This window comes from Nicotiana sylvestris, chromosome 1, assembly GCF_000393655.2.
Source record: "Nicotiana sylvestris chromosome 1, ASM39365v2, whole genome shotgun sequence".
In the NCBI taxonomy this organism is placed as follows: domain Eukaryota; kingdom Viridiplantae; phylum Streptophyta; class Magnoliopsida; order Solanales; family Solanaceae; genus Nicotiana; species Nicotiana sylvestris.
Window position 1 is genome coordinate 437,455 of NC_091057.1, and position 25,341 is coordinate 462,795.

The following is a 25,341-nucleotide window of genomic DNA, read 5'->3' on the forward strand; positions in this document are numbered from 1 at the left end:
ACATAAATGACAATATTGGGTCTTTGGGAGTCTAATCTTTTGTCTATCCAATGGACATTGTTCGGGCTAGGGCTGTGCATTTGGATCGGATATCCGAAATCCGATCCGACATACTCTATTTCGGATTTCGGATTTCGGATTTTCGGATTGGATACGGATTATGTTTTATAAAATTTCGGATTTTCGGATTGGATTCGGATTGGCATGATTTTAATCCGATCCGAAATCCGAAATTATATGGGCCTATATATAAATAGTTAAATTCTTTAGGGTTAAATAACTTAACCCGGTTAAGTTAGTATACTATACTAATAGTACTATACTACCCTAAATACTATTCCTATTTCTCCTACCCTAAATCTTCTTTTCCGCCTCTTTCACTTAGGATCCGAGCCCTAGCTGTTCTTTCACCACTGAGTCGTTCACCTCCAGCCCTAGCTGTTCGTTCACCACTGAGTCCGCCTCTCTTCTTCAAAGTTCATAGTGAACTGACCAGTCCAGGGTTCCGCTCCGCCTCTCTTCTTCAGTGTTCATACTGTTCCGCGGTTCCGCCTCTCTTCTTCAGAGTTCAGAGATCTTTCGCCTTAGATTCCGCGGTTCTGCCTCTCTTCTTCTTCACTCTTTATCTCAGTGACTCAGTAGTCAGTCCTCTCAGTGTCGAAGTCTCAACTATCAAGCCAGTAAAGTAATCTTCTTCTTCACTATTAGTTACTATTGTTCATACTGTTTTTTCAATTTTTATGTATGTATCGATTTGTCTTTATGTTCTGTTTTTTATCTCTTTCATTTTCTATACTGATTTTATTACAACATCTATTTCTGATTTTATTTAGTTTTTTTTCTATTACAACATCTATTTCTGATTTTATTTAGGTTTTTTTGTTTGTTTTGGACCTTTGGTAGATGGAAAACGAAACAGAGACAGTGAATGAACTTCAAATTGTTGAAACAGTTGGTGAAAGTAATGCTTCAACTGATTCAGATTCAACAACCAATAACATTGAATCTGAACCTAGTTCGAAGAAAAGAAAAATGGTTAAAGAAAGATCAATGGCTTGACGCTACTTCAACAAGTTCACTGATTCCGAGGGTGTGAAAAAAGCGAGGTGCAAGTTTTGTTCAGAAGAATATGTAGCTGATACTAAGCATAGCGGCACAAGCAATTTGTTATTGCATATTCCCAAATGTCCGACCAATCCCTACAAGGCAGAAGGTAGCCAGACAACATTAGGTTTTCAGCCGCAAGGTCTAACAGGTGATGTTTCAGTTATCCCTTGGAAATTTGATCAAGAGGCATGTAGGAGGGCTTTAGCTCGTATGATTATTAAAGATGAACTTCCTTTTATTTCTGTTGAAAAAGATGGATTTAGAGACTTTGTTAGAAGTCTTCAACCTTTATTTCATATTCCATCTCGTACTACTATGACTAGGGATTGTCTTGAGATTTACCATGAAGCTAGACTTGCTTTGAAGTCTATTCTTAAAGAATCAAAACAGAGAATATGTATTACTACTGACACATGGACTTCAATTCAAAGAATTAATTATATGTGTGTTACAGCCCATTACATTGACAATAATTGGAAATTACATAAAAGGATATTGAATTTTTGTCCAATTACTAGTCATAAAGGTCAAGATTTAGCTAGTGGTATTGCAAAGTGTTTACTTGAATGGGGAGTGGATAAAGTATTTACTGTGACAGTTGATAATGCGAGTTCTAATGATGTGATGGTTAGAGAGTTATCCAAGCAATTTACTAGATGGAACACTAACTTGATGGAAGGTAAGCATGTTCATGTGAGATGTATGGCTCACATCATCAATCTAGTTGTTCAAGATGGGTTGAGAGATGGGAGTGTGTCTGTTGAACGAATAAGACAAGCTGTTAGGTACATTAGACAATCTCCCGCAAGATGGAAAAAGTTTAAAGAATGTTGTGATCTTGATAGGATAACTTCTAAAAAATCATTGTGCTTGGATGTTCCTACTAGGTGGAACTCCACATATTTGATGTTGAAGGTTGCTACAGTTTATGAGGAAGCCTTTACAAAGTATTGTGATATTGATTATGGTTTGATGTCATGTATTTCTAACTGCATTTGTGAGGATGGACAACCTGCAGGTCCACTTTTAAGTAGTGATTGGGATAGTGTAAGACGTATTGTGAAGTTTCTGGAAATTTTTTATGAACTCACCTTGAAAGTATCAGGTACACTTTATATTACGTCTAATGTGCACTTTCTTGAAATATGTGTTGTTGATTCTTCTTTGAAAGAGTTGATGCAAAATGAAGATGCTTTCTTGAGAGAAATGGCAAAGAATATGAAAGAAAAATTTGACAAGTATTGGGGGGATCCACATAAGATGAACAAAATGATTTTTATCTCATGTGTGCTTGATCCACGCCATAAGTTTAATACTCTTTCATTTGCACTTGGTTCTATGTTTGGAGAAACAGTAGGTTTGAAAATACAAGAGGATGTGAAAACATACATGGATACTTTGTTTAATGTGTATGCAATGAAAAATGGTGGTTCTGGTTCATGTCCATCTACTTCTTCTCCATCTTCTCCATCTTCTGGTCCATCTTCTCCATCTTCTTCATCATTGCTCTCAAAATTCATGCTAGATTTAAAGCAGCATAAGAAATGTGGCGGAGTTGATTCTAAAACGGAGTTAGATAAATATTTGGGTGAAGATGTTGAGGAAGACCATGAAAAGTTTAACATTCTGGGGTGGTGGAAGTTGAACTCACCTAGATTTCCCACTCTTGCTGAGATGGCACGTGATGTGCTAGCCATTCCGATTTCTAGTGTTGCCTCAGAATCAGCCTTTAGCACCGGCGGACGCATACTTGATCCATTTAGGAGTTCATTGACTCCTAGATTGGTTCAAGCTCTTGTGTGTGTCCAAGATTGGCTTCGTAATTAATCAACAACTTCGATTAAATTGAAGAAGATTTAGATAATCTTGAACAACTTGAAGCTGGTAAGCCTATCTTATTACTTGTGTTTAATGTATACTTTATTTGTATGTTTATTTAGATTACTTCTAAACTAATTTCTTGTGTTACTATCTTATTATACAGAATTTATGAATACGGGAAGAGAGCCTTGCATTGTCGACATATAGTGATGTTCCATTTGTTGTACAAGGCTACAAGCTCATGTATTTCATTATACACTTGCTCTGAAAATGATCTTTGTATTGATTCATTATACACTTGCTCTCAGTCTTATGTATTTCATTATACAAGCTCTTTGTATTATACATGTATTTCTGGACCATGAGCTATCTTTCTCTTTCTCTGAAAATGCTCTTTGTATTGTTTGAAATTGCAGATTTTTAACTTGTCTCACAGTCCTACTGAGAATCTGAGATTGAGAGCTACATTTGGCCTAGTTGCTGGTTTGTGTTGACTGTTGCGGCTTCCCAAAACATGGAACTTGGAACTCTTTTGTTATGTGTAATATTTTAAAGAACTGTTGGGACTTTAGTAGTTTGGTTTGTTTTATTTTGCTATGAAAATTTGGTTTGAAAGACAATTGATTGTGTTTTGTTTTGGGGTGTTCAGTTTGGTACTTTGGTTTACTGTCCAGTTGTGTTAAATTTCAGAAAAATTTCAGGTATTAATTTTTATGAGTACTTAGTTCAGTCAGTACTCAGTTGTGTACTGTAAAGTGTAAATTGAACATTCAGTACTGTAAATTGAACATTCAGTACTGTAAATTGAACATTCAGTTTAAATCATTTTGTACTGTAAATTGAACATTCAGTTCAGTCAGTTGTGTACTCAGTTACATGTAACAATGTTAAGTACTTAATTTCGAAGTTTACAGTTAAAACAAGTATTTGAAAAGTGATTGCTCAATTTGTATTTGGAAAGTAATTTCCAACATTTGTTTATATACTTCGAAGAAGTTCTGAAAATTAACAATCCGATCCGACAATCCGAAAATTTATCCGATCCAAAGTTTCAAATCCGATCCGATCCAATGTTAATTCGGATCGGATTCGGATTGCCCTTTTCAGAATCCGAAATCCGAAATCCGAATCCGAAATATGCTAAATCCGATCCGATCCGATCCGTGCACAGCCCTAGTTCGGGCACAGTTTTTAGGTTGATCAATCTTTCTGGTTGATTGGACAACCAAAATAGTTGTATATATCACGTTGATATCCTCTTTGTAAAGAGGCTTCAACTGTTAGGCATACTACAACAACAACATACCCAGTATTATCAGTTTCCAATAGACCCTTGGTTTAGGAAAGCATGTTAGGCATAGTACAACAATATGAAAGTTTGATTTCTTTATTTAAGCTCACGTTAATTTTTCTAAGTTGCTCTATATGATAGTACAAATTAGGCAAAATACATAAGTACCCACCTAATCTATGACCCAAATCCCCCTTACGCATTTTCTGTGGACGATAATAATATTACACATGCAATCTTTCTAAAGTGTAGCTAGTACACACCATTTTTTTCTTGACCAGCTTTTCAAAATATGTGTGAGGTCACGCACTAATAAGGTCGTGACATGTGTCCTAACGCAAGAAAAAAAAGAAAATACTAAATTTACACCAATTGATAATATTTAAAAGAAACAAAGCCCCCCCGCCCCCCACGTTTCTCATCTTCTTCTGAACCCCATACCCGTCGACCTCCTCCTCTAAACTCCATCAGCCATGGTAAATCCCCACCAGAACAAAATATTAACATGAATTTTCACCATTTTTTTAGTCTATAAATTTCACTTTTTGCTGTGGAATCACCATTGTTACCGATGGGTTTGCCACTGTAACAGTGGTCGAAAATGGAGGTCGTTGTTGTTTGCCTTTTTTTAACCAAACGAGACCAGATTTGAACGAAGAACACCAGCTTGCCGAAAGATCTGATAGCTCCACCCACGCGTAGAAGATCTGAGCTCATCGATCATGAACTGACAGTGAAACTAATGACCTGGCAATGGAGTTCTCGGCTTGTTGCTTGAGGTCGTTGCCGGTATTACGAGTTATGGCTGACATCTTCTTAAAGGAGATGCAAAAGGGAGGAGATGAGGAGGTTGCGGTTGTCGCCGGCTTCCGGGGAGGGCTCCAAATGGGGAAGAAGGGCTTGGATATCATTTTCTTTTCATTTAATTATTAAATTAACAAAAATAAGTGGACAAATAAGATTTAGACACGTGTGCTTATATAAGGACTTGGACAGATAATGCATTGGTTTGACGCGCTGATTTTTTTTGTTAAACACGCGCGTGCCATCTAGCAAACGTAGTGTTTATTAGGCACAATTTTAAAAGGTTGCGTGTGTAATATTATTATCGTCCACAGAAAGTGTGTAAAGGTGATTTGAGCCATAGATTAGGTGGGTACTTATGTATTTTGCCTACAAATTAAGATTGCTTCGCAACATGGACATGAATAAGTATGATATTGTGCAATATAGTGGTTGGGTTTGTACCTTTATCTTGCTTAATATTGGTCACGCACTTTGTCACTTTAGGAGACTAAGAAGTCATTATTTATTTTTCCAAATTTATTTTTATTATCAATGAATGTGTCAAACAAGCACTTATTTTGTTTTGCTTATATTCAAAGCCTTCCCCTAAAAGCTATTCCCTCAGTCTCATATTAACGGTCATAATTATTAAAAATAGTTGTCTCAAATTATTTGTTATTTTAGTAGTTCAAGACAAAACTTTTCTTTTTTTACTTTTAGTAATAATTGTTCTTGAATATTGAGATAACACATAAATAGAATAAATATTCAATAAAGAAAAATTATATCTTAAAGAATAAATAAGGATATAATAATTTAATTAATTAATATTTATTAATTAATAATTTGTCTCATTCTCATGTTTTTGTATTGGCATGTCAAGTAATACAGCTCTTCCCCTTTGCAATTGCACTTTTAACACAAATGCCAATGAACCTCTCTCTGTATATCTCACCCTCCAGGTCCGTTCACTTCACTTCCACAGAGCGATGTCGTTCCTTCCACCACCACCGTCACTACGTCATTTCCCGACGAGTTTCCCCCTCTCCTCCCCGTCGCCGCCATCTGCGCCGCCGTCTCCTTAAAAAGTTCTATCCTAATCTCACCGAAGACACCACCTCTCCTCCACCGTCCGATCAAAACCTCCACTTCATTCTCACCATTGATGATTTACCTACCAAATCCTTGTACTCAGTCAAGGACCTTCTTGATTCGAAGCTCAGCGAATTCGTCGACTCTAGCCGAGCCGCCATTAAAGACTTGCAAACTCTCATCCGTATAGATAGCAATAACGGTAGAGTTCTGTTCTCCTGCAGAAGGTCCACCGTTCAATTCCTAGGTACTCTAGTAATTACCAGTTTCGTAGTTATTTTCACTCTTAGGGCTATTTTTAAGCTTCTAGTTCTAGGGTTACGGATGAACAACGAACGAAACAACAACGTTGAATTAGTGTATAAAAGAGACCGTAGTTTGGGTGGAAAAGAAGTACTTGTTGCCAAAAATGAGACAGTTTATAGGAACAAACCAAATGTGTTGGATAGTGAAGACAGCAATTGGGATTGGGGAAGTCGAATTAGGTTTTCGAGGAGGCGAAGGAAGAAGAGCTCGGTGGAGAAGTTGCCAAAATGGTGGCCTGTTTCGACTTCCAGTTCGGATCAAGTTGGAGCAGAGAATCAAGAGGAGTATCAGAAAATGGCCAATAGATTGATTCGAGGTAAGTTTATTTCCAGCTTATTGTTAGTTATGTGACTGTTTCTTTCCATCTTAATAATCATATTGTTTATATTTTCTAAGTTAAGTGAATGAGTCATATGGTAGTTGTAAAAGAGTGAGTTTTAATACAAAGGGTCCTTAAATTTGAGAGTATCTATCCTTAAAATAGAAACTTAATTTTTAACGTCTATAAAAACATGAGTACTTTTTGTCTTGGTTAACTTAATGCCTAACGCCGTAAGTTAAAAACTAAAGGACCTGTCATGTGAAGACTAGATCTAGGTCTTCATGCCCCCTCATTTCTCCTGTCCTTGCCGGTGTAGCCAAAGCTAGGGGTAAGGTCCTCACAAGGTAGGGGTAAGGTCTACGTATACATTACCCTTCCCAGACTCCATGGTATGAGATAATATTGGGTATGTCGATGTAACCAAAGCTATCGGTGCAAGGCACGCTATTAATCCATCTTTCACACACAAGCAGGTACTTTTGCAGATTTCTTCTCAATGACATGTTCAACATTTCCCTCTTCGAAGGTCCCACTTCCCCAACAAGAAAAGTAAAAGGGATTCTCACGTGACTTTCCACAAAAATTCTCCTATTTGTGTATCTTAATAAGGCAAGAAAGAAAAGGGATATAACCACATAAGTTTTTCCAGTTGGTTAGAGTTACAACACTTCTCCTTCAAGAGACCCGAAAGACACGATGCTAATTTGCAAGAGTAGTTGCCTTTCAAGTGATTGGAATGATGGAACAAATCGGAAAGTAGTCAACTATGTTGTACTCTCTCTATTTCATTTTATGTGCACAAAGTTTAAGAAAGAAATGTGGCACATGCTAAAAGTGCATTGGAACTTGGTCTTACATATACCATGATATTTCTTTGGATATAAGTTTAAAGTTAACAAGTTTCTAAATATAGATTGGTGCCAACAAAGTGGCGTTCCAGTAATTCTTGCTCCATACAATAGGTTTGTATGCATTCTACAAAAAATATAGATTAGTGCCATTCTTTTTGGAATAGATCAACAACAACAACAACCCAGTAAAATCCCACTAGTGGAGTCTGGTGAGGGTAGTGTGTACGCATACCTTACCCTTACCCCGAAGGAATAGAGAGGCTGTTTCCGAAAGACCCTCGGCTCAAGAAAACAAAAAGACAAAAGGAGAAAATATTAGTATTACCATAGAAATCATAGGAAAAATAGGAATAACGTGAAATCCAGAAGAAAGATGCAAACAAAAGCAATAGCTAGTAAATAAGTCTTGCACTGAAAAGCGAAATAGTAAGACACAACATTGGCCACTAGCTATATTAGACAAAAACCCTACCAGACTATTCTCACAAATATACGAAGTAAGGCAAGACTCAACTATCTCCTAACCTACAACCCTATCTTCCTATCAAATGTCACGTCCTCGGAAATCTGAAGCCTCGCCATATCTTGCCTGATCACCTCTCCCCCAACACTTCTTAGGCCGCCCTCTACCTCTTCTCGTGCCCTCCCCAACCAACCGCTCACACCTCCTTACCGGAGCATCTGGGCTTCTCCGCTGAACATGTCCGAACCATCTGAGCCTCGCTTTCCGCATCTTGTCATCAATGGGAGCCACATGCACCTTCTCCTAAATATCATCATTCCTAATCTTATCCATCCTAGTATGCCCACATATCCACCTCAACATCCTCATTTCTGCTACTTTCATCTTCTTGATATGTGAGTTCTTAACAGGCCAATACTCAGCCCCATACATCATGGCCGGTCTAACTACCGCTTTATAGAACTTACCTTTGAGTATCGGTAACACTCTCTTGTCACACAGGACTCTAGATGCTAACCTCAACTTCATCAATCTACCCCAATACGGTGTGTGACATCCTCGTCGATCTCCTCTCCCCCTGGATAACCGACCCAAGGTACTTGAAGCTGCCTCTACTTGGGATAACCTGTGATTCAAGCCTCACATCCACACCCACTTCCCCCAGCTCAGCGCTAAACTTACACTCCAGGTATTCCGTCTTCGTCCTGCTCAGCTTAAAACCATTAGACTCAAGAGCATGTCTCCAAACTTCTAGCCTCTCGTTAACACCGACTCGCGACTCATCAGTCAGAACCTTGTCATGGGCGAATAGCATGCACCATGGCACCTCTCCTTGAATATGGTGTGTTAACGTGTCCATCACCAGGGCGAATAAGAACGGACCTCTTTCCCCTTGTAAGTAACTACTGTCTTGTTGTAATTCCAGGGAACTGCGGTGGAGTCCCTCATAGGGCTTTGTGGTGCGCGGCTAATAACCACATGCTCAGTCAGCCTTGGTGGAATTACCGCCCCCCGCGCCACATAGGTCCCTTTTGGCACATACAACTCTGGCACATTCAACGTGGCTTTCCTTTGCTCGAATCCTTTGGGAGTGCTCAAAATGAGCTGTTCTTTTCTTGGAGCCTTAGGAACATAAAGAATTGCACTCTTAGCAGGTGCTGTCCAAGTTTTTGTTTCTACAACTTTTTCTACAGTTTGAGGAGCTGGAGGGATTTTCTTCTCAATTCTGGTTTGTTTCACCGCCGCTTTGGGTTTTGCTTCTGGATTGGCGATGGCTGTAATGACTTTCGATGCTGGATTAAATTCTTTATCATCACAAATCATTCCAATGACTGGCCCATTATTGTGAGCCAGTAATGGATTGTTAGTCACATTAGGGACTTCCTCATCCCTCAACACCACTCGTTTTTGTTCTATCTAACTTTTAGCTGCTCTCTTCAGGGTCTAACAGTCCTCCGTATCATGACCCTCTGCTCCCGAATGGTAGGCACATCTGGCACCGAGCCGGTATATGGGGATTCATGATTTTGCCGGTTTGGGGGTACATGTTGCAATAGATACATCAGGATTAGCTTCGGGAACATGCTGGAGTAGGATTCACCAATAGGGATGAAGTTGTTTCTCCTAGGAGGCTCATGAGGGCGTGAATTATGTTGGTAGTTGTTATGTGGTGGACAGGGATTATATGGAGCTTGGTGAGGATGGTTATTTCTGGGAGGTGGAGCTTAGTTTTGGTTGTAGTGCTGCTGTGGCCGTGTATAGGGTTGGGCATTACCAAAGCTCCCGAGCCGTTCTGGATGGCTTGGGAGGTGTCTCTCAAAGCAGATTGACTTAACATTCGGCCAGTTTTCAGACCATTTTCCACCATTTCTTCAATTTTTATTGCTTCTGCAAAAGGTTTGCCCATGACAGACATCATATTCTGGAAATAATCGGCCTCTTGGGCATGTAAGAAAACAGTAACCATTTCTGCCTCATCCATAGGCAGTTTCACCCTGGCTGCTTACTCGCGCCACTTGATAGCATATTCACGGAAGCTTTCCGCGGTTTTCTTCTTGATATTAGTCAGGGAATTCCTGTCTGGAGTTATATCAACATTGTATTGAAATTGCCTGACGAAATCTCGGGCCAAATCATCCCATATATGCCAATGGGAGATGTCCTGGTCCATGTACCATTCTGACGCAATTCCCGTCAAGCTTTCCCCAAAATAAGCTATCAATAATTCTTCTTTTCCTCTAGCACCTCTCAGCTGGTTACAATTTCGTTTCAGATGAGCGATCGGGTCTCCGTGCCCGTCGTACTTTTCAAATTTTGGCGTTTTGAAGCCAACAGGCAAGTGAACATGGGAAACATACACAGGTCGGATTATGAGACATTTTTTTGGCCACTCAGGCCTTGCATGTTTTTCAAACTTTGTTCCAGGCTTTTCATCTTCCGAGCTAGTTCTTCCTGCTCGGGGTTTCTCACTGTTCTTTCCTGCTCCATTGGACATATTGCGGGTGCTGAGAGTAAGAGTTTGGGTAACATGAGTTGTGTCTAGCTGAAATTGTGGGCCTTGAAAAGTGAAAGCTGAAGGCTCGAAGCATGGCTTGGGCACTGTTGGCTGTGCCGTTGTAGAGATTGGTGGTGCGGTGAATAATGTAGAAGGTACCCCTGAAAACGGTATCTGGGGGCGGACCTCAAAAGGCATACAGGTAAAGTTGGCTGATATAATGAGGTACTCAAACGGGACGAATGGGTTGGTCACGGGGATGGGAACGTTGGTGGTTCCACTCGTCCTGGGGAGCAGTTCAGAAACCTGGGGATTGTACTGGGTGGTTCTTTGCCATTGGACTAGGCGTCCCACATCTCCAGCATACGAACATGCAATCTCCTATTTTCTTCGGTGGTTGCTGATTCTAGCTGTGGAATAGCCGATATCGGGCTATCCTCAGGATCGATAATTGGTAGATGACTTTCGAAGGCCATAGGAACACTGCCTTTTGATCTTGTGAAGTAAGGATGGAAGCCAGATTACCAACAAAACCAACCACCTAAACAGGACCTTTTTTTTGACATACAACAACCTTGTCAGTTTGAGACATTTAATAGATAGGGAATCACATATTGGGGATGCAATGCACCTTAATAGTTAAACATTCATAAATGTTTTTGCAACGGCTGTGTGTTTCATCCCGGCTTTTACTATCTCTTTTCTCAAATTTCTAATCAAATTTGAATATGGTGTGTCAGTGCGTCCATCGCTAGGGAAAATAAGAACGGGCTGAGCGCAGATCTTTAGTGTAACCCCATAACCACCAGAAAAGGCTCTGAGTCACCTCCCACAGTCCTAACCCGAGTCTTAGCTCCATCATACATATCCTTTATCGTCCTAATATAAGCTACCGACACACCTTTTACCTTCCGGCATCTCCAAAGAACGTCCCTAGGGACTTTGTCATACGCCTTCTCTAGGTTAATAAACACTATGTGCAAATTCCTCGACCTATCTCTGTACTGTTCCACCAACCTCCTGATAAGGTGGGTAGCTTCCGTAGTAGAACGACCCGGTATGAACCCGGACTGGTTTTCTATTATAGACGCTGCCCTCCTTATCCTCCCTTCCACCACCATCTCCCAAACTTTCATGGTATGACTTAGTAACTTGATACCCCTATAGTTGTTACAATTCTAGATGTCCCCCTTGTTCTTGTACATCAGAATCATCGTACTCCACCTCCACGTATCTGGGATTCTCTGCGTCCTGAAAATAACATTAAACAGCACAATCAGCCACTCCAAGTCTGCTCTACCCACATACCTCCAAAATTCTACTAGAATCTCGTTTGGTCCGGTCGCTTTGCCCCGACTTATCTTACGCATCGCTCCCACGACCTCCTCAACTTTAATACGCCTATAGTACCTAAATTCTTGGTGACTCTCGGAGCGCCCCAATTCCCCTAACACAATGTTTCCTTCCCAGTACGACTGTCATTTTTGCTTAATCTGGGCCTCTTCCATCAATGCACGACCTTCCTCGTCTTTGATACACTTCACTTGATCCAGGTCACGAGCCTTCCTCCTCTCGCTTTGGAAATGAGCCTTCCTCTCTCTCACTTTGGCCAGCTGAAATAACTTCTTATCCCCGACTTTGCCCCCAGTTCCTCATACATTCGACCAAACGCAGGAGTCTTAGCTTCCGTGACCGCTAATTTCGCCTCCCTCCTAGCTTACTTATATCTTTCTCTTTTCACTCTCCTCTGCTCCTCGTCAGTGCTCTCCACTAACTGACGGTATTCCACTTTCTTTACTTTTTTTAAGATAAAGTAATAATTTTATTATTGTTTGGGCACAAAAACACTGTAGACAAGAAGTATACCAAAATGTATAAAACCTATAGAAAAATGTTATTTAATACAAATGACATCCAATCTTCTATACATAAAGGAACCTCTTGAGTGCATCAAAAGGAAAATAAAAATAAAAATAAAAATAAAAGGCTTTTCCTCAATTGTACAAAATTCATCTCTACACTTTCTAAAGCTCTTCTTTTTTCCTTCTATCTAAACGTCTACATAAGTGCTAGTGGACCAATATTCCAAGCCACGTGTTTTCTTTTCCGTCTATCTTCAAACTGAACATTAAGTCCTTCATGGTGCATGGCATCACCCAAGTTATTTCAAACCAACACAAAAGTGCCACCTTAACCTCGAGGCTACCCGACAATCAGGGGGAAGATGGTCAACTCTTCACCCGATCCCATACACATAAAGCAGTAATGTACGTAACTTTCCTCTTCCTTAGATTTTTGGCCGTAAATATCACCTATCTTGTTGCTAGCCAAGTGAAGTAACATACTTTTCTTGGAAACTTAGGGGTCTAAATCAATCTTTGTGGAATTAAACCGCCTCGTAATATGATTTAACATAAAACACTCTATTGTCCCGGTCTTGAAAGTTCCTCCTAAAACTCAAATCTGAAAAACTTCTCCATTTTGTATCCTTCGATTTCATTGGACTGTCATATGATTTTTGGCTTGAAATTCTGTAAATATTTGGAAAAGTGAGTGTTAAAGTATTGCCCTCGCACCACTTATGCCTTAAAAAATTACCCTTCCATCTCCTACCCTAAAGAATACATATCCATTAAGTTCATCCCATTTCTTTAAAATGTTTCTCCACAAACATCATCCATGATCCATCAAGCATATTACATTTTTAGTCGTCCAAACCCTTCCAAAATTTTGTATTTTTAGTTATCACCTCTCTCCAAAAAGTATGTTTCTCTCTCCTAAATCTCCATAACTACTTTTCCGATAGGGCTTTATTGAACCTTGAATGGCAATACTTGTGGTTTTTTTGGGCTTTATCTCCATAACACCAGCTTTCAACCTTGACTCGAAGATATGCATACACACTATCGTCACCAGACCCCAATTGTGAGATTTTACTGGATTTTTTGTTGTTGTTTGAACACCAACTTTCCTATTCCTTAATGTTGTTAGGCTGGACCTAGGCAAGTCCAAAAATAGATAAAACCATATTGTATATATTAGCTGCTACTATACAATGTGAAGTAGGTGTTCAGTACATGTAACACCTAATCACGGTTGGTATACTCCTTGTGTTGAGGTGTCATGTGTGAGGCATGCTTCATATAAGGCTATCCATGATCATAGGCCTTCTCAATGTGCAATTTGCACAAAACACCTGGTACTCTTTGCTTCCTTCCCCAATGGCCCTTCCAACCAGTCCTTGTTATCTTCTCCTATTTGGTTAAACCCCACACCCCCTAGATTAGGCCTCCAATTCGCTTCCAGTTTGAAAAACACTCATAATAGTCTGCAATTGCCACTTCTACACCCTCTTCCCACTCATGCATTACTCCATTAATTTCTATTACTCTATGTAATTCCTCCTTCTATTAGTAATTGCTATAATGTGAAAGAATTTTGTATTCGAATCCCCTTTTTCCCACCACAATGAAGTTTTTCTCCAACTATTCTCTTGGGCTAATGCCAAAGAGGCTAGCTCCCTCTTCAAACTCCCTATTCTCTCTCTCCCGCTCCTCCAACTCCTTCCCCTCCTCTACCCTTTCTGATCTTATTCATTAATTGCCTCGTCTTCAGCTCTACCCTTCCTAGAACCTCCTTGTTCCACACCTCTATATCTTTTTGGAGCAACTTCAACTCCTTTCCAGCCTTGGAAGACGGGCTTCCCACCATTGTAGCTACTGCATCATCCAACCATTTTCTCATTAATGTTTGCTCTGCTGCTTGTAATTGCATGTTCTCAAATCTAAAAGGAGTTCTCGTACTTCTTTCTCTATCCTGCATGATAGGCGAATGGTCCGATGTTAACCTCGAAAGGAATCTGTATCATAGCCGGGGCTGACTGCTCCTAGATTGTAGACACTAGAAATGTATCAAGTCTCAATCTAGATGTAGAATCCTCCAACCTAGTCCAAATGAAAGAAGCATTTGTTGAAGGAAGATCAATAAGAAAATGGGTTTCAATAAACGCTGAGAATTCCTCCATTGCCCTTGACAACACCCTACAATTCACTTTCTCTTCCGGGACTGTAATGGTGTTACAATCCCCATGTATACATGGGATATTCCACTCCCCATAATTGCCGCCATTTCCTCCCAAGACATTACCTTAGACCCTCCCCTTTAGGACTAGAAACACCCCCAAAACCCCCGCTCAATCCTATTCCCGATATTTCTAAATCGTGCAGCTAGTAAAATAGTGTTAGATGAAGGCTTAGGCCCTGTACAATGTGCATTGATCTTTTGTCTGTGATTGGCATTTGCCAATTCAAGAATAGGTTTGTACGGGTGAAGAGCTGCATTTTGTTCGGTTCTATTAATTGAAGGAAATATCTTTGTTTTGGACCTACAAAAAAAGAGAGTAAAGGTCTTCGTTTGAAGGTTCTTTCGTATCTCTTCATCTCATTCTTTTGGTTGGTGGTATATCAATTGCATTTTTTTTGGTATTTAGCAACATCAAAGGTGAATACGTATCTCCAACTAGGTTTTCTCATTTCTCTCTCTCTCCCCCTCTGTGTATGTCTGCCAGTCATCTGTCATTTTTCTCATTGGGCACTCATAGAGAAGTTGAATTATTGTGTGGATGAAGGCCTAAAGAACATATCAAGCAGAATATAGCCCCTATTTGTATAGAAGATTGTGCGTCTTTTGTAGAGAATCATGTTCTGATGTAAATTCTCTACTTTTTGGTATACTTCCGGTATACGGGAGTTCTCTCCCTTTTGATTAATACAATTAACCTTATCAAAAACATATCAAGCAGACAATAAGTAGTCGGTCATGGCTTCTTAAGTTTAGTTACCACATTCTTGAAGCTTTAACTTAAAATGCAGTTTTGCAGTCGCAGGATAGTTATCATATTGAATGGGTTTTAGATTCGCGTGACTTATATGTTATACGTGTAACTATTGCATATTGTGTTTCATATGGGAAGAACATATGATCTTGACGTTTTCAAGCTTCCCCGATAATTGTTAGTTATGGTTTTCCTTTTAAATCACAGTTTACAAATTTGCTTTCCAGCCATCTTGGACAATAGAATGACGGGGAAGGACATTTTGGAGGATGATATAATTCAAGTCAGTATGTTAATGGCTTCTCATTTTTCATTTCTTTTTTCTTACAAAATACGAAATGTTTGCATAGTTGTTTAGTTCCTTGATTTTGTTTGGAAGTCCCTTTTTATTTAATGAGTTTGCTGCATCCATATTGCACCAAAACTAAAAAAGGATATACAACTGAATTTAAGCTTAATTACATTGTCCTTTGTCTTAAGAAACTCTAGCATTTCTTTCCTTCCAAAGCGGCGGAGATGGAATTCCAAAATTTGGAAGAAGCTTTAGTCAATCATTTTTTATGCCAAGCTAGGGGGAAATCCAAAGTAGATCTTGGCATGCATCGCGGATAAGATGTTAAAAATGAAGTTCTAGATGCTGGAAGAGACTTTGCGTTGAAGGAATAAATGGTTTACGTCTTCTTCATTCTTGCAAAGAGAGCACCCGTGCATAATGAATATTCCTTCTTTGGAATATTATCAAGATTGAGGCATTTCCCATAAGCTACAATTCCAAGGGAAATATTTGACCTTACAAGGGGCATGGCTGTTCTAGATTGCTTTCCAAGGTCGAGGAGTCGAGCCTTGGGAGGAAATAGTGATGGAGTTATTACAACTTTTAACCGAGAAAAGTTCGTTAGCGTGGGGTTTCCAGAATATGTTGCCAGGGATGGGAGTAAGAGGAGGGCATTATCAACTGCATGTAGTCCTTGAGGCCCCACTCATTGAGGTTTCTTCTTAGAGGAATGGACCATCCTTCAGGAAAGAAAATTATAATAATGAAGTAAGACCAGCGTCAAAAGGTTTTTGTCAAAGCCACACTAAACAATCTTTTTGGTTATTTCGTTTTCCTTTCTTCTTAAACTTTTTGAATGCCACACTTCTTGCTCCTTCTTTGTGTAGTAAGAGAGGAGGGGCATTATCAACTGCTTCTAGTCCTTGAGTCCCCACTCATTGAGGTTTCTTCTTAGAAGAATGGACCACCCTTCAGGAAAGAAAATTATAATATGATGAAGACCAACGTCAAAAGGTTTTTGTCAAAGCCATACTAAACAATTTTTTGGTGGTTCCGTTTTCTTTTCTTCTTAAACTTTTTGAATGCCACACCTGCTTCTCCTTCTCTGTATAGTAAGACCGATAACATGTTTTTTTTTAAATTTTTGATAGGACCGGTGGGTAACATTGGAAAATGCTTACCCTTGTAAAGAACGATACAAAGAGATGTTGGGAATAAATTGCTTGATTTGCGCTCAAGCATGTTGGGGTTGATATAGTTTCAAGTAATTCTAAAAGGGAAAGGAAAGTAATTCCTATTCCTATTTACACCATAATTAGGATGCCAAATCTTTCCTATAGGTATACAAGGAATGGGCTCTTGCAATATTAGTTTTCTAGTTTTTAATATTCCCCCTCAAGTTAGAGCATACAATACCAAAAATATACTCTATTGTGGAGCAACAAACTGATTTTGTAAGAATATGTGCTAATTGATCATTCGAGTTGGCGAAACCTGTCACAATGCACCCCGATTCGATCTTTTATCGAATAAAATGACAATCAACTTCTATATGCATCATTTTTTCATGAAAACTAGATTTGAAGTAATGTGTAATGCATATCTTGATTCCGTGGGTGCATTTCCACCACACCTCAACTTAATGTGGATCTTTAAGTTGGACTTAAGGTTTCAGTTTAGAGGGTGTTTGGATTGGCTTAAGAGCTAGTCAAACCAAAAAGCATTGGCTCATTTTGGTATTTGGCAAAAACAAAAAGTGCTTTTAAACCAAAACTTTGGAAAACAAGCCAAAAGCTATAAGTTGGATAACTTATGGCTTTTTTGCTTAAAAGATAGATGAGTTTGGCCTAGTAATTTACATTACTATCCCTTATATGTGTTTATAATCCTCACAGTACCCTCCCTAACTGAAAGTCCAAATCCCGTTTTCTTATTTTTCTTCCTCCATCTAGTTGCTAACAAAAATGTTTGGCTGATAATCTATGCTTCTTGTTTGCATTAGAATATTCTCTTTTGAAGACGCTACTTCAGATCTGATCTTGCTTCATTATTAAAGCCGCTCGCATCGTTGTTTCTAGACAGGATCTTTATCAGATGAAATAGATAACATATAAATTTCAGAGAAGAGAATCTTCTTTCTGGAATTAGAAAGTATAGACATCGAAATTTTAATGAATCAAGCCTATACGAAATTTGGGCTAAATCCTACATTCAAGACACTACTCTTGATATTTTAGGAGTCTATTAGGGCTGCTTGGAGGATACTCTACCAATACCCTAACTTGAAGGCTACCTATCCTAACCCTAGGTCACTCCTATAATAAGGATTACATATTCCCTTAAAAAAGGATCTCAAAAATGGAGATCATCTCAATATCTCATAAACTCTTGGAATACTCACAAAGAGATGTAGCCAGACGTTTCTTGATATTAAAATACTTCAAGAAGATTCGCGACTTTCATGGAGATCAAATACATCTCGGAAGGTCCGCATCATTCTAAGTTCGAGAAATATGATGATTCAGCCCTCGAATCACGGAGAACAATTCGGAGGAAGAATTAAGGAGAAACAGAATTGTACTCACAATTGATTAATAAAATTACTTTATTCTTTTGTGATTGCAGTTATTTTTCATGTGTTGAAAATTCGTTGCAAACAAACACGCCCAGTGGGACCAATTCTGCTCTTCATCTCTTCCTCCTGCAAATCGAAAACTACAAGTTTCGAGATCATCTGTTGCGATGGTCGATTACTTCAAGTCTCGTCTTCAAATTTCGGCGAAGCCTACACTTCGACAAACCTTGAAGTAGGGGGCATTTATAGACATCGAAATTTTAACGGATCAAGCGCATACGACATTTAGGCTAAATCGTAAATTGGAGGCTGCTCTACCAATACCCTAGCTTGGAGGCTACCTACCCTAACCCTAGGTCATTCCTATAAAAACGGCTACATATTCCCTTAAAAAAAGGATCTCAGAAGTGGAGATCATCTTGAATACCCCATAACTTCTTCTTGGGATACTCACAAAGAGATCAAGATGTAGTCAGGCGCTTCTTGATAGTAAAATACTTCAAGAAGAAGATCCACACAATGCTCGACTTTCTCCGCATTATCCCAAGTTCGAGAAATACGATGATTCAGCCCTCGAATCACGTAGAACAATTTGGAGGAAGAATCAAGGGAGAAACATAATTGTACTCACAATTGATTAATAAAATTACTTTATTCTTTTGTGATTGCAGTTATTTTTTCGTGTGTCGAAAATTCGTTGCAAGCAGAAAGAAGAGGTCCTAATTTCATGTAATACTGCCACGAGATAAAACCATGTGAAAACGTGTACAATAATTGATAATTAGTAGCTTAATTTAATGGTGTGAAAAATTAGATATTGTTTTTTAAAATATTGAAAAATTAGATATTGTATATATAAAGTGATTTGAGATCCAACTTAATTTGTATTTCTATTAATTTAAAATAAAGAAGGTTGCAATAATAAGCTCATATTTCAATCATTTTAGCAGAAAAATACTTATCAGTATTCTTTTTCACCAAACATATCGATTGTTAAGCTTAGCACTTTCAGTCAAACACAACACACGTAACTGCTTACTCATAAATTCAGCCAACACTTGGAAAATGCTTTCAGCACTTGGTTGTCAGTATTCTTTTTCACCAAACACATCGATTGTTAAGCTTAGCACTTTCAGTCAAACACAACAAACGTAACTGCTTACTCATAAATTCAGCCAACACTTGGAAAATGCTTTCAGCACTTGGTGCTTCAAAGCTACTTAAATTCAGCTAAACCAAACGGGCTCTTAGTCTTTGTCAACTTCAAGACTTTGACAATTCAAGATAGCGATCTAGGAACAGTTCTATTTTCTTTTGGTGGAAGTACATGTTAGATAGCCTTCTTTATTTGGAAGGCAGTGCGGTAGGGGCGTAGGGCAAGACAGAAAGGTTATTAGGCGGGATGGCTTACCTTTATAATATTGTCCTTGCAGGTGTCCATGTTCTTTCAAACTTAAAATTTTAGTGGAACTACATGTTAGATAGCCTTTATATTTTGGATGGTACTGTCTCATATCCACTTTCCTTGTTGACAAAGTTTTTACTTTTTAATAATTTATAAGCTATACTCTAATTTGTACTAACATGCTGGTCCATCTGTAGTTACGATGTATAGGGAGGGTATCAGGCGTGAAAGTTTCATTTGATACTGAGAATGCACGGGATACCCTTTATCGTGTGGCAATCGACTTTGTTCTTAGTTATTGTGAAAGGTAGCTCGCTTAGCTCGACGCTTGATTGCTAAATGCCCTGCTTTTTCATCCTTTTTACCCTCATATAGCTACTGTTTCTTTGCATCTGCAGCACTGCAAATCAGTCAGCTTTTGTTCTAATTGGTGGTGAAGAAGCACAAAACTTCATTGCTGGGCTTGCTGATAATGTTGGACTTGACAATACTCGGGCTGCAAGAATGGTTTCTGCAGCTGTTGCTGCACGCACTAGGTCAAGGTTCTTGCAAGCTTGGGTAAGTTTTTCTTCCACGTGGAATTAAATTATTTATGCCCTTGGACTTCTTGAAGCAGGCTATGTTATTAAAAACCTTAATCCATCCATAAAGTTGTACTGCATAAATCTACTTTTGATAAAGCTATCGGTTCTTCTTCAACTATGGTTGGGAGAATTTGGAAGCAAAGGAGGAGAATTAAATGGAGATCCGTTAAAACCTAATGGACCAGCCAACCCTCCTAATTACCAATTTCCAACCTCCTCATCCATTTTCTAGGCATGACAAGAAAGGAGATTTACAATTAACCCAAGAACAATTTTTTTTGGCGAGTTAAACCCAAGAGCAATTTTTGATCATTCTCCTCCCTCTTTCCTTTTTCATCCCCGGAACACTCCTTATAACCAAGACTAGTTGGTACAATGTTTGTGCATGGGATAAGCCCCTATGTTATTGAATGGCTAGTAAAATAAAAGGGAGCTAGCAAATAAACAGTTGCTAATCAATGTCATACTTCCTCTTTTACCTTTAATAAGGGAAGAAATTAAGCCTTGCTTAAAAATAGAAACCTCTATGATGAGATAATAAAACATCAGTTTTGAAGCCCTGTTGTATAATATGTAAAAGTAGGAAACTAAACACCTACTGTAGTTTCTTCTAATTCCAACCAATCCATCAATTGCCACTGGTATGTTGAATGTATCTGCATGTGAACTTCAGTACATCTGGTTTTGGATTTGGGGATTGAGAGAATTATTGTCTTACAAAAGAAGAAAGCTTGTCTTCCATCTTTGTTTTTCCTCTAAAATAAACAGTTGGCATGATGAATTAATTGATGGTCATAAATATAATATATTTTGCTTGTATTGATGCTACTAGAATCTTTTTTGTTTTCAGGCCTTGGAAATACAAGGAAAGCATTCTGAAGCTGCGGTGGAACTGTTTAAAATATGCGTAATTCACCAGATATTTCCTCCTGAAGAGTTCTCGGTTCGTCTTCTCTTCATTTTGTACTTCGGTTAAGTTCGTGTGGTTTATGCTCTGTTTGTGTAATTCTCATGGTGTCTGCTGTTTTAATTCTTTAAAAAGTGCCTCGGCATTGATAGTTGATTAGAAACACAAAAATCCAGGAAAACTAATTGATAAATTTATTCTTGATCCCAATGCCTAATGGTATAATTTACTATATGAAAAAAAGAAGGAAATCAGCTATCAATGATCCTAGCTAGATTATTCACTCTATGTAGTGATCGTTTCAAGCAGTGTTTTAAATGGCGTGAGCGTAAGGCGAGGAGTTTTATATATGCCTCAGCGAGACGTAAGCCCCATGGGTATATAATTGTTAATATTTTATAAAATAATATAATTACAGTAAATATTTATAAACAGGTAAAATTGCATAAAAATTGAAGAAAACTATAAATATGGGAAAAATTTATATATAGATGTGCTCCATCCCCACAAAAAACTAGTCAAAACAATCTATTAAACGCTACTTACAAGCACAGATAACTTGAGTCGAAAAGAATAAAGTTTTCTATATGGAGGAACAACAAGGATGACTAACCTGCAATTTGAATTTTGCACTTGCTATTACGAAGGAGAATGAAGTTCTCTTTGTATTTGTGAAAAAAAAAATTGAATATTTTTGGGAGATATTAGCAGATTAGCGGACAAGATAAAGAATTGGGAAATACCATAAATTAGGGCTTCAATTAATAAAAAAGGTCTTGACTTTTTAATTTAATACATTTCAGTTCCTTTTTAAAACTTGAGTAATTACAAGCTGACTTTTGAGAGTTTGGGTATTATATGAAGGATTTATTCAACAAATATTGTTTTAATTTGAAAAAGACTTTGGGGCTTACGCCTCACTACAAAAATGCGCCTCAAAAGCCCAGACGTACGCCCCGAATTGTTGGGCGTACGCCTCTTGAGACTTTCGCCCCGCACCATTGCCTCGGGGCATTTTTGGTGCGCCTCGCCCCACGGGTCGCCCCGAAAATGCCTTTTAAAACATTGTTTCCAAGTTGTCTCACTATTTCAAGGTGCCGATGCACTTTGCACTGTAGTGTAGGGCCATTTCATGCTATTTGTTGTTTTATTGGCATGTTTCTACAGCCTGAGATGGAGATGGTGGCTCGTGGACTTGAGAAACACTTAAAAGTAGATCAGAGGGAATTCCTAATGAACACTCTTCTACGTGTGTGCGGTGATCAGAGCAGGAGAAGTGTGGCTGAAGCTCTGGGCCTGGTATGCCTAGTTTGTTGCTTCTATTCTCTATCTGGTAAATCTAGAATTTGTTGTTCATTGATATTGGGCATCTATTTGAGTGACATTTCCAATTGTAGCGGCAATTTTTTGTTGGGAAGTGGAGACTCCTGTCAAATTTCTACCTATTCTTTGTGCTTTGAGAGAGAATTCTGCCCTCAGCCTTGTAAAGTAGATCTGAACAAGCAGTGTGGAGAAGGCATCAATTCTCTATCCTCAGTTTTGTGCACAGTGCCCTTTTAGACGTCAAGGAAATTTACCTGCTCAATCTGGGCCTGTCTCTTTTCAAAAATAATTTTATACTCTCTTCTGTCCTCTCCTTGAGCAAAATATGGAAGTTATTTCATCCCAAGTGTGTGTCTTCGTGCGTGTAACTAGTAGGAGTAGGAAAAGAGTTCAATTCTGGATGGACTTAGTGTCATGTGGCGTGGCTGGTGGGTTTTTATTCTTAACCCTGGTCTTCCTCTATTACTTTTAGTCATCTACCTTGGTTGTTAGCTGTGTTATAAAACCCTAGGAGGAGATTTTCTAGTTACTTAAAGATAGTGATTAGTTAGAAAATTATCCAACTGATATGTTAATCACTTAGAGTGTGTTTGATAAGTGATTTTCTTACTTATTTTTTGGCGTTTGGTTAGTAAGCAGAGAATATTGTCCCAAGAGCATTTATATATAATCTAGGAAGAGACTATGGGGGTGGGGGTTGAAGTAGGGGTGACCTAAGGGGTTGGGTGATCGGGGGTGGGGTGGGGGTGGGGGTGGGGGGTTTAAAACCATCTGTTGGATAGTTTCAGGAAATGTTTTTCCCTCTTGCTCGGGAAGTAATTTTTCAGAAATTAGAGGAAAATGTGTTCATAAGGAAATATTTTCCAAAACATTTAAGTCAAGCTAACATGGGAAAATTGGAAAACATTTTGGACCTCACTTTTTTCGGGAGAGAAGAACCAAACAAATGTCAGGCTTTGGTAGAGGCTCTTAGTTAAAGTACTGTCCCCATGTTCTATACCTCCCTTCTGTCTCTTCTAATCCATTTTTTTTGGTGGACTTCCAGAAAATATTTCCTGGAGGCTAAACTGATGATTTTCTAAAATTGCAAAATTCAAAGAAGAAAAGACTTGAAACTTTTTTGCAAATACGAAGGTTTAAGAAATGGGAAACTATAAAAAGGGACTGAAGATTCCGTTATCACTCGAGTTAGAACTCCAAAGAGCTATGGAACCTTTAAGCTGGCTTTATGCTAGTGACTTGGTTGCTTCGTTTGAGCAGTGTTCCTTGTTGTGTGACTACTTCCATCCCCGGTTGCTTCGTTTGAGCAGTGTTCCTTGTTGTGTGACTACTTCCATCCCCATTTCCTGTTTTCTTTTTGTTCCTTTCAAACCCAATAACACACAGCGGAAGAGTTCCTAAAGGCTCTAAGAAATTCTTATTCAACACAATTTCACTCTCCACCTCTTCAACCTCTGGCAAGTTGCTTTATTTTTCATACTTCCCAAAATGAGCAGCGTGAAGAGGTATCTTGTTACCATGGGTATCAAAACCTGGTCCTGACTGTGCAATGCTTTTCTCCTAGGTTATCTGCTGTTATTATTGCTTGAGTTAACCTTTAAAATAGATTATGGTTCTTATTACCTTCATAGTATTAAATGACTTATTATTACATTTGTTTCCTTCGTAAATGTGTTTTCATATGCTGTTTCTCCTTTACCCTTTATCTGTTGGTTTTTCGCAATGTGCTCTTTAGCTACTTCTTGATGATTTGTTTTCTTCTTCTCTTCTGCAGATGTACTCGAAGGGTAACATCATTCATCAACAGGAAAACAAGTATACGTAAATCACTAATTTAATTTTGCACTGTTGTTGCGTACATGAAATGATTTTTAAAGATGATGAATGATGTTTTAATACTCTGAAGGACTTTGGTCAACAACTAGTACTACTACTGTATGCAACAACCTTCCAGAGTATTTCAAGTGTATTATCAAATTTATCATGTAAAAGGTAATGTTAACTGTTAGAAGAAAGGGAAAATGTGTATATTACACTCTACTCACTTAAATTTTGCGGACGACCCCTTAATTGCCTAGTCTCGTTCGGATTGGAACTAATCCTCCTCTACCAAGTGATTTTCAGATTTATGTTTGGCTTGTGTTATACGTGTGCTTGAGGTGAGAAATAGCTCATCTCTCGACCACCCTTTCATCACCATTTCCGTCATCCCTCGAGTTCACTAGAGGCGGATTTATGATCTAATTTGATGAATTCATGCTGTAAAGTTTTCAGCACTGAATTCATTATAACTTGTATTATCAATTAATGGGCAGAGGTTGGACCATCCAAATAAACCTATTGGACTAATAAGGGGGAGGACAAGCTTAACTTTGAAGGAAAATTCCTATTGGACTAGTAAGGGGAGGACAAGCTTAACTTTGAAGGAAATTTCATGTCACAGTTCTATTAGAAGAATAATAAATCTACCTTACTAGAGGAACAAGTACAAAATCTAGTTGAGTACTAATTATATTAGTGACCGAAACATCATCTAGCTATCCTGCAGCAGCCTTCACTAACCGTAAAAGGCTTTAGCAGAGAAGAGGCATTTGCATTTATACCCGCTTTTTGTGTCACGTTTTAACTTGTGCTCGCTTTGCAAAAAAATTGCAAGTGCACCCGCTTTTTCGCATAACTTCAGCATACGGGGTTGAAGTAGCAAAGACAATCGCGCAAAACTTCAGCATTCTAGTAGACGGGCCTGAAGTAGCAAGTGTGCTGAAGTTTTTATTTTGTAACTGGCGAACTTTAGCTCTAGAGCTGAAGTTTTTGTTTTTGTAACTCGCGAACTTCAGCTCTAGAGCTGAAGTTTTTGTTTTTGTAACTGGCGAACTTCAGCTCTAGAGCTGAAGTTTTTGTTTTGT

General features: G+C 38.6%; 1 protein-coding gene across 1 annotated transcript; it reads left to right on the forward strand.

Annotated features, from left to right (window-relative positions):
• The first annotated feature begins 5,900 nt into the window (after window positions 1-5,900).
• Window positions 5,901-24,475, forward strand: LOC104225498 (uncharacterized). The gene is made up of 7 exons (XM_009777313.2): window positions 5,901-6,719; window positions 15,595-15,650; window positions 19,819-19,928; window positions 20,020-20,179; window positions 21,056-21,148; window positions 22,280-22,411; window positions 24,210-24,475. Exons 1-7 carry the CDS (start codon window positions 5,930-5,932, stop codon window positions 24,258-24,260), a joined length of 1,392 nt encoding a protein of 463 aa, XP_009775615.1. The 5' UTR covers window positions 5,901-5,929; the 3' UTR covers window positions 24,261-24,475.
• The last annotated feature ends 866 nt before the right edge of the window (window positions 24,476-25,341 follow it).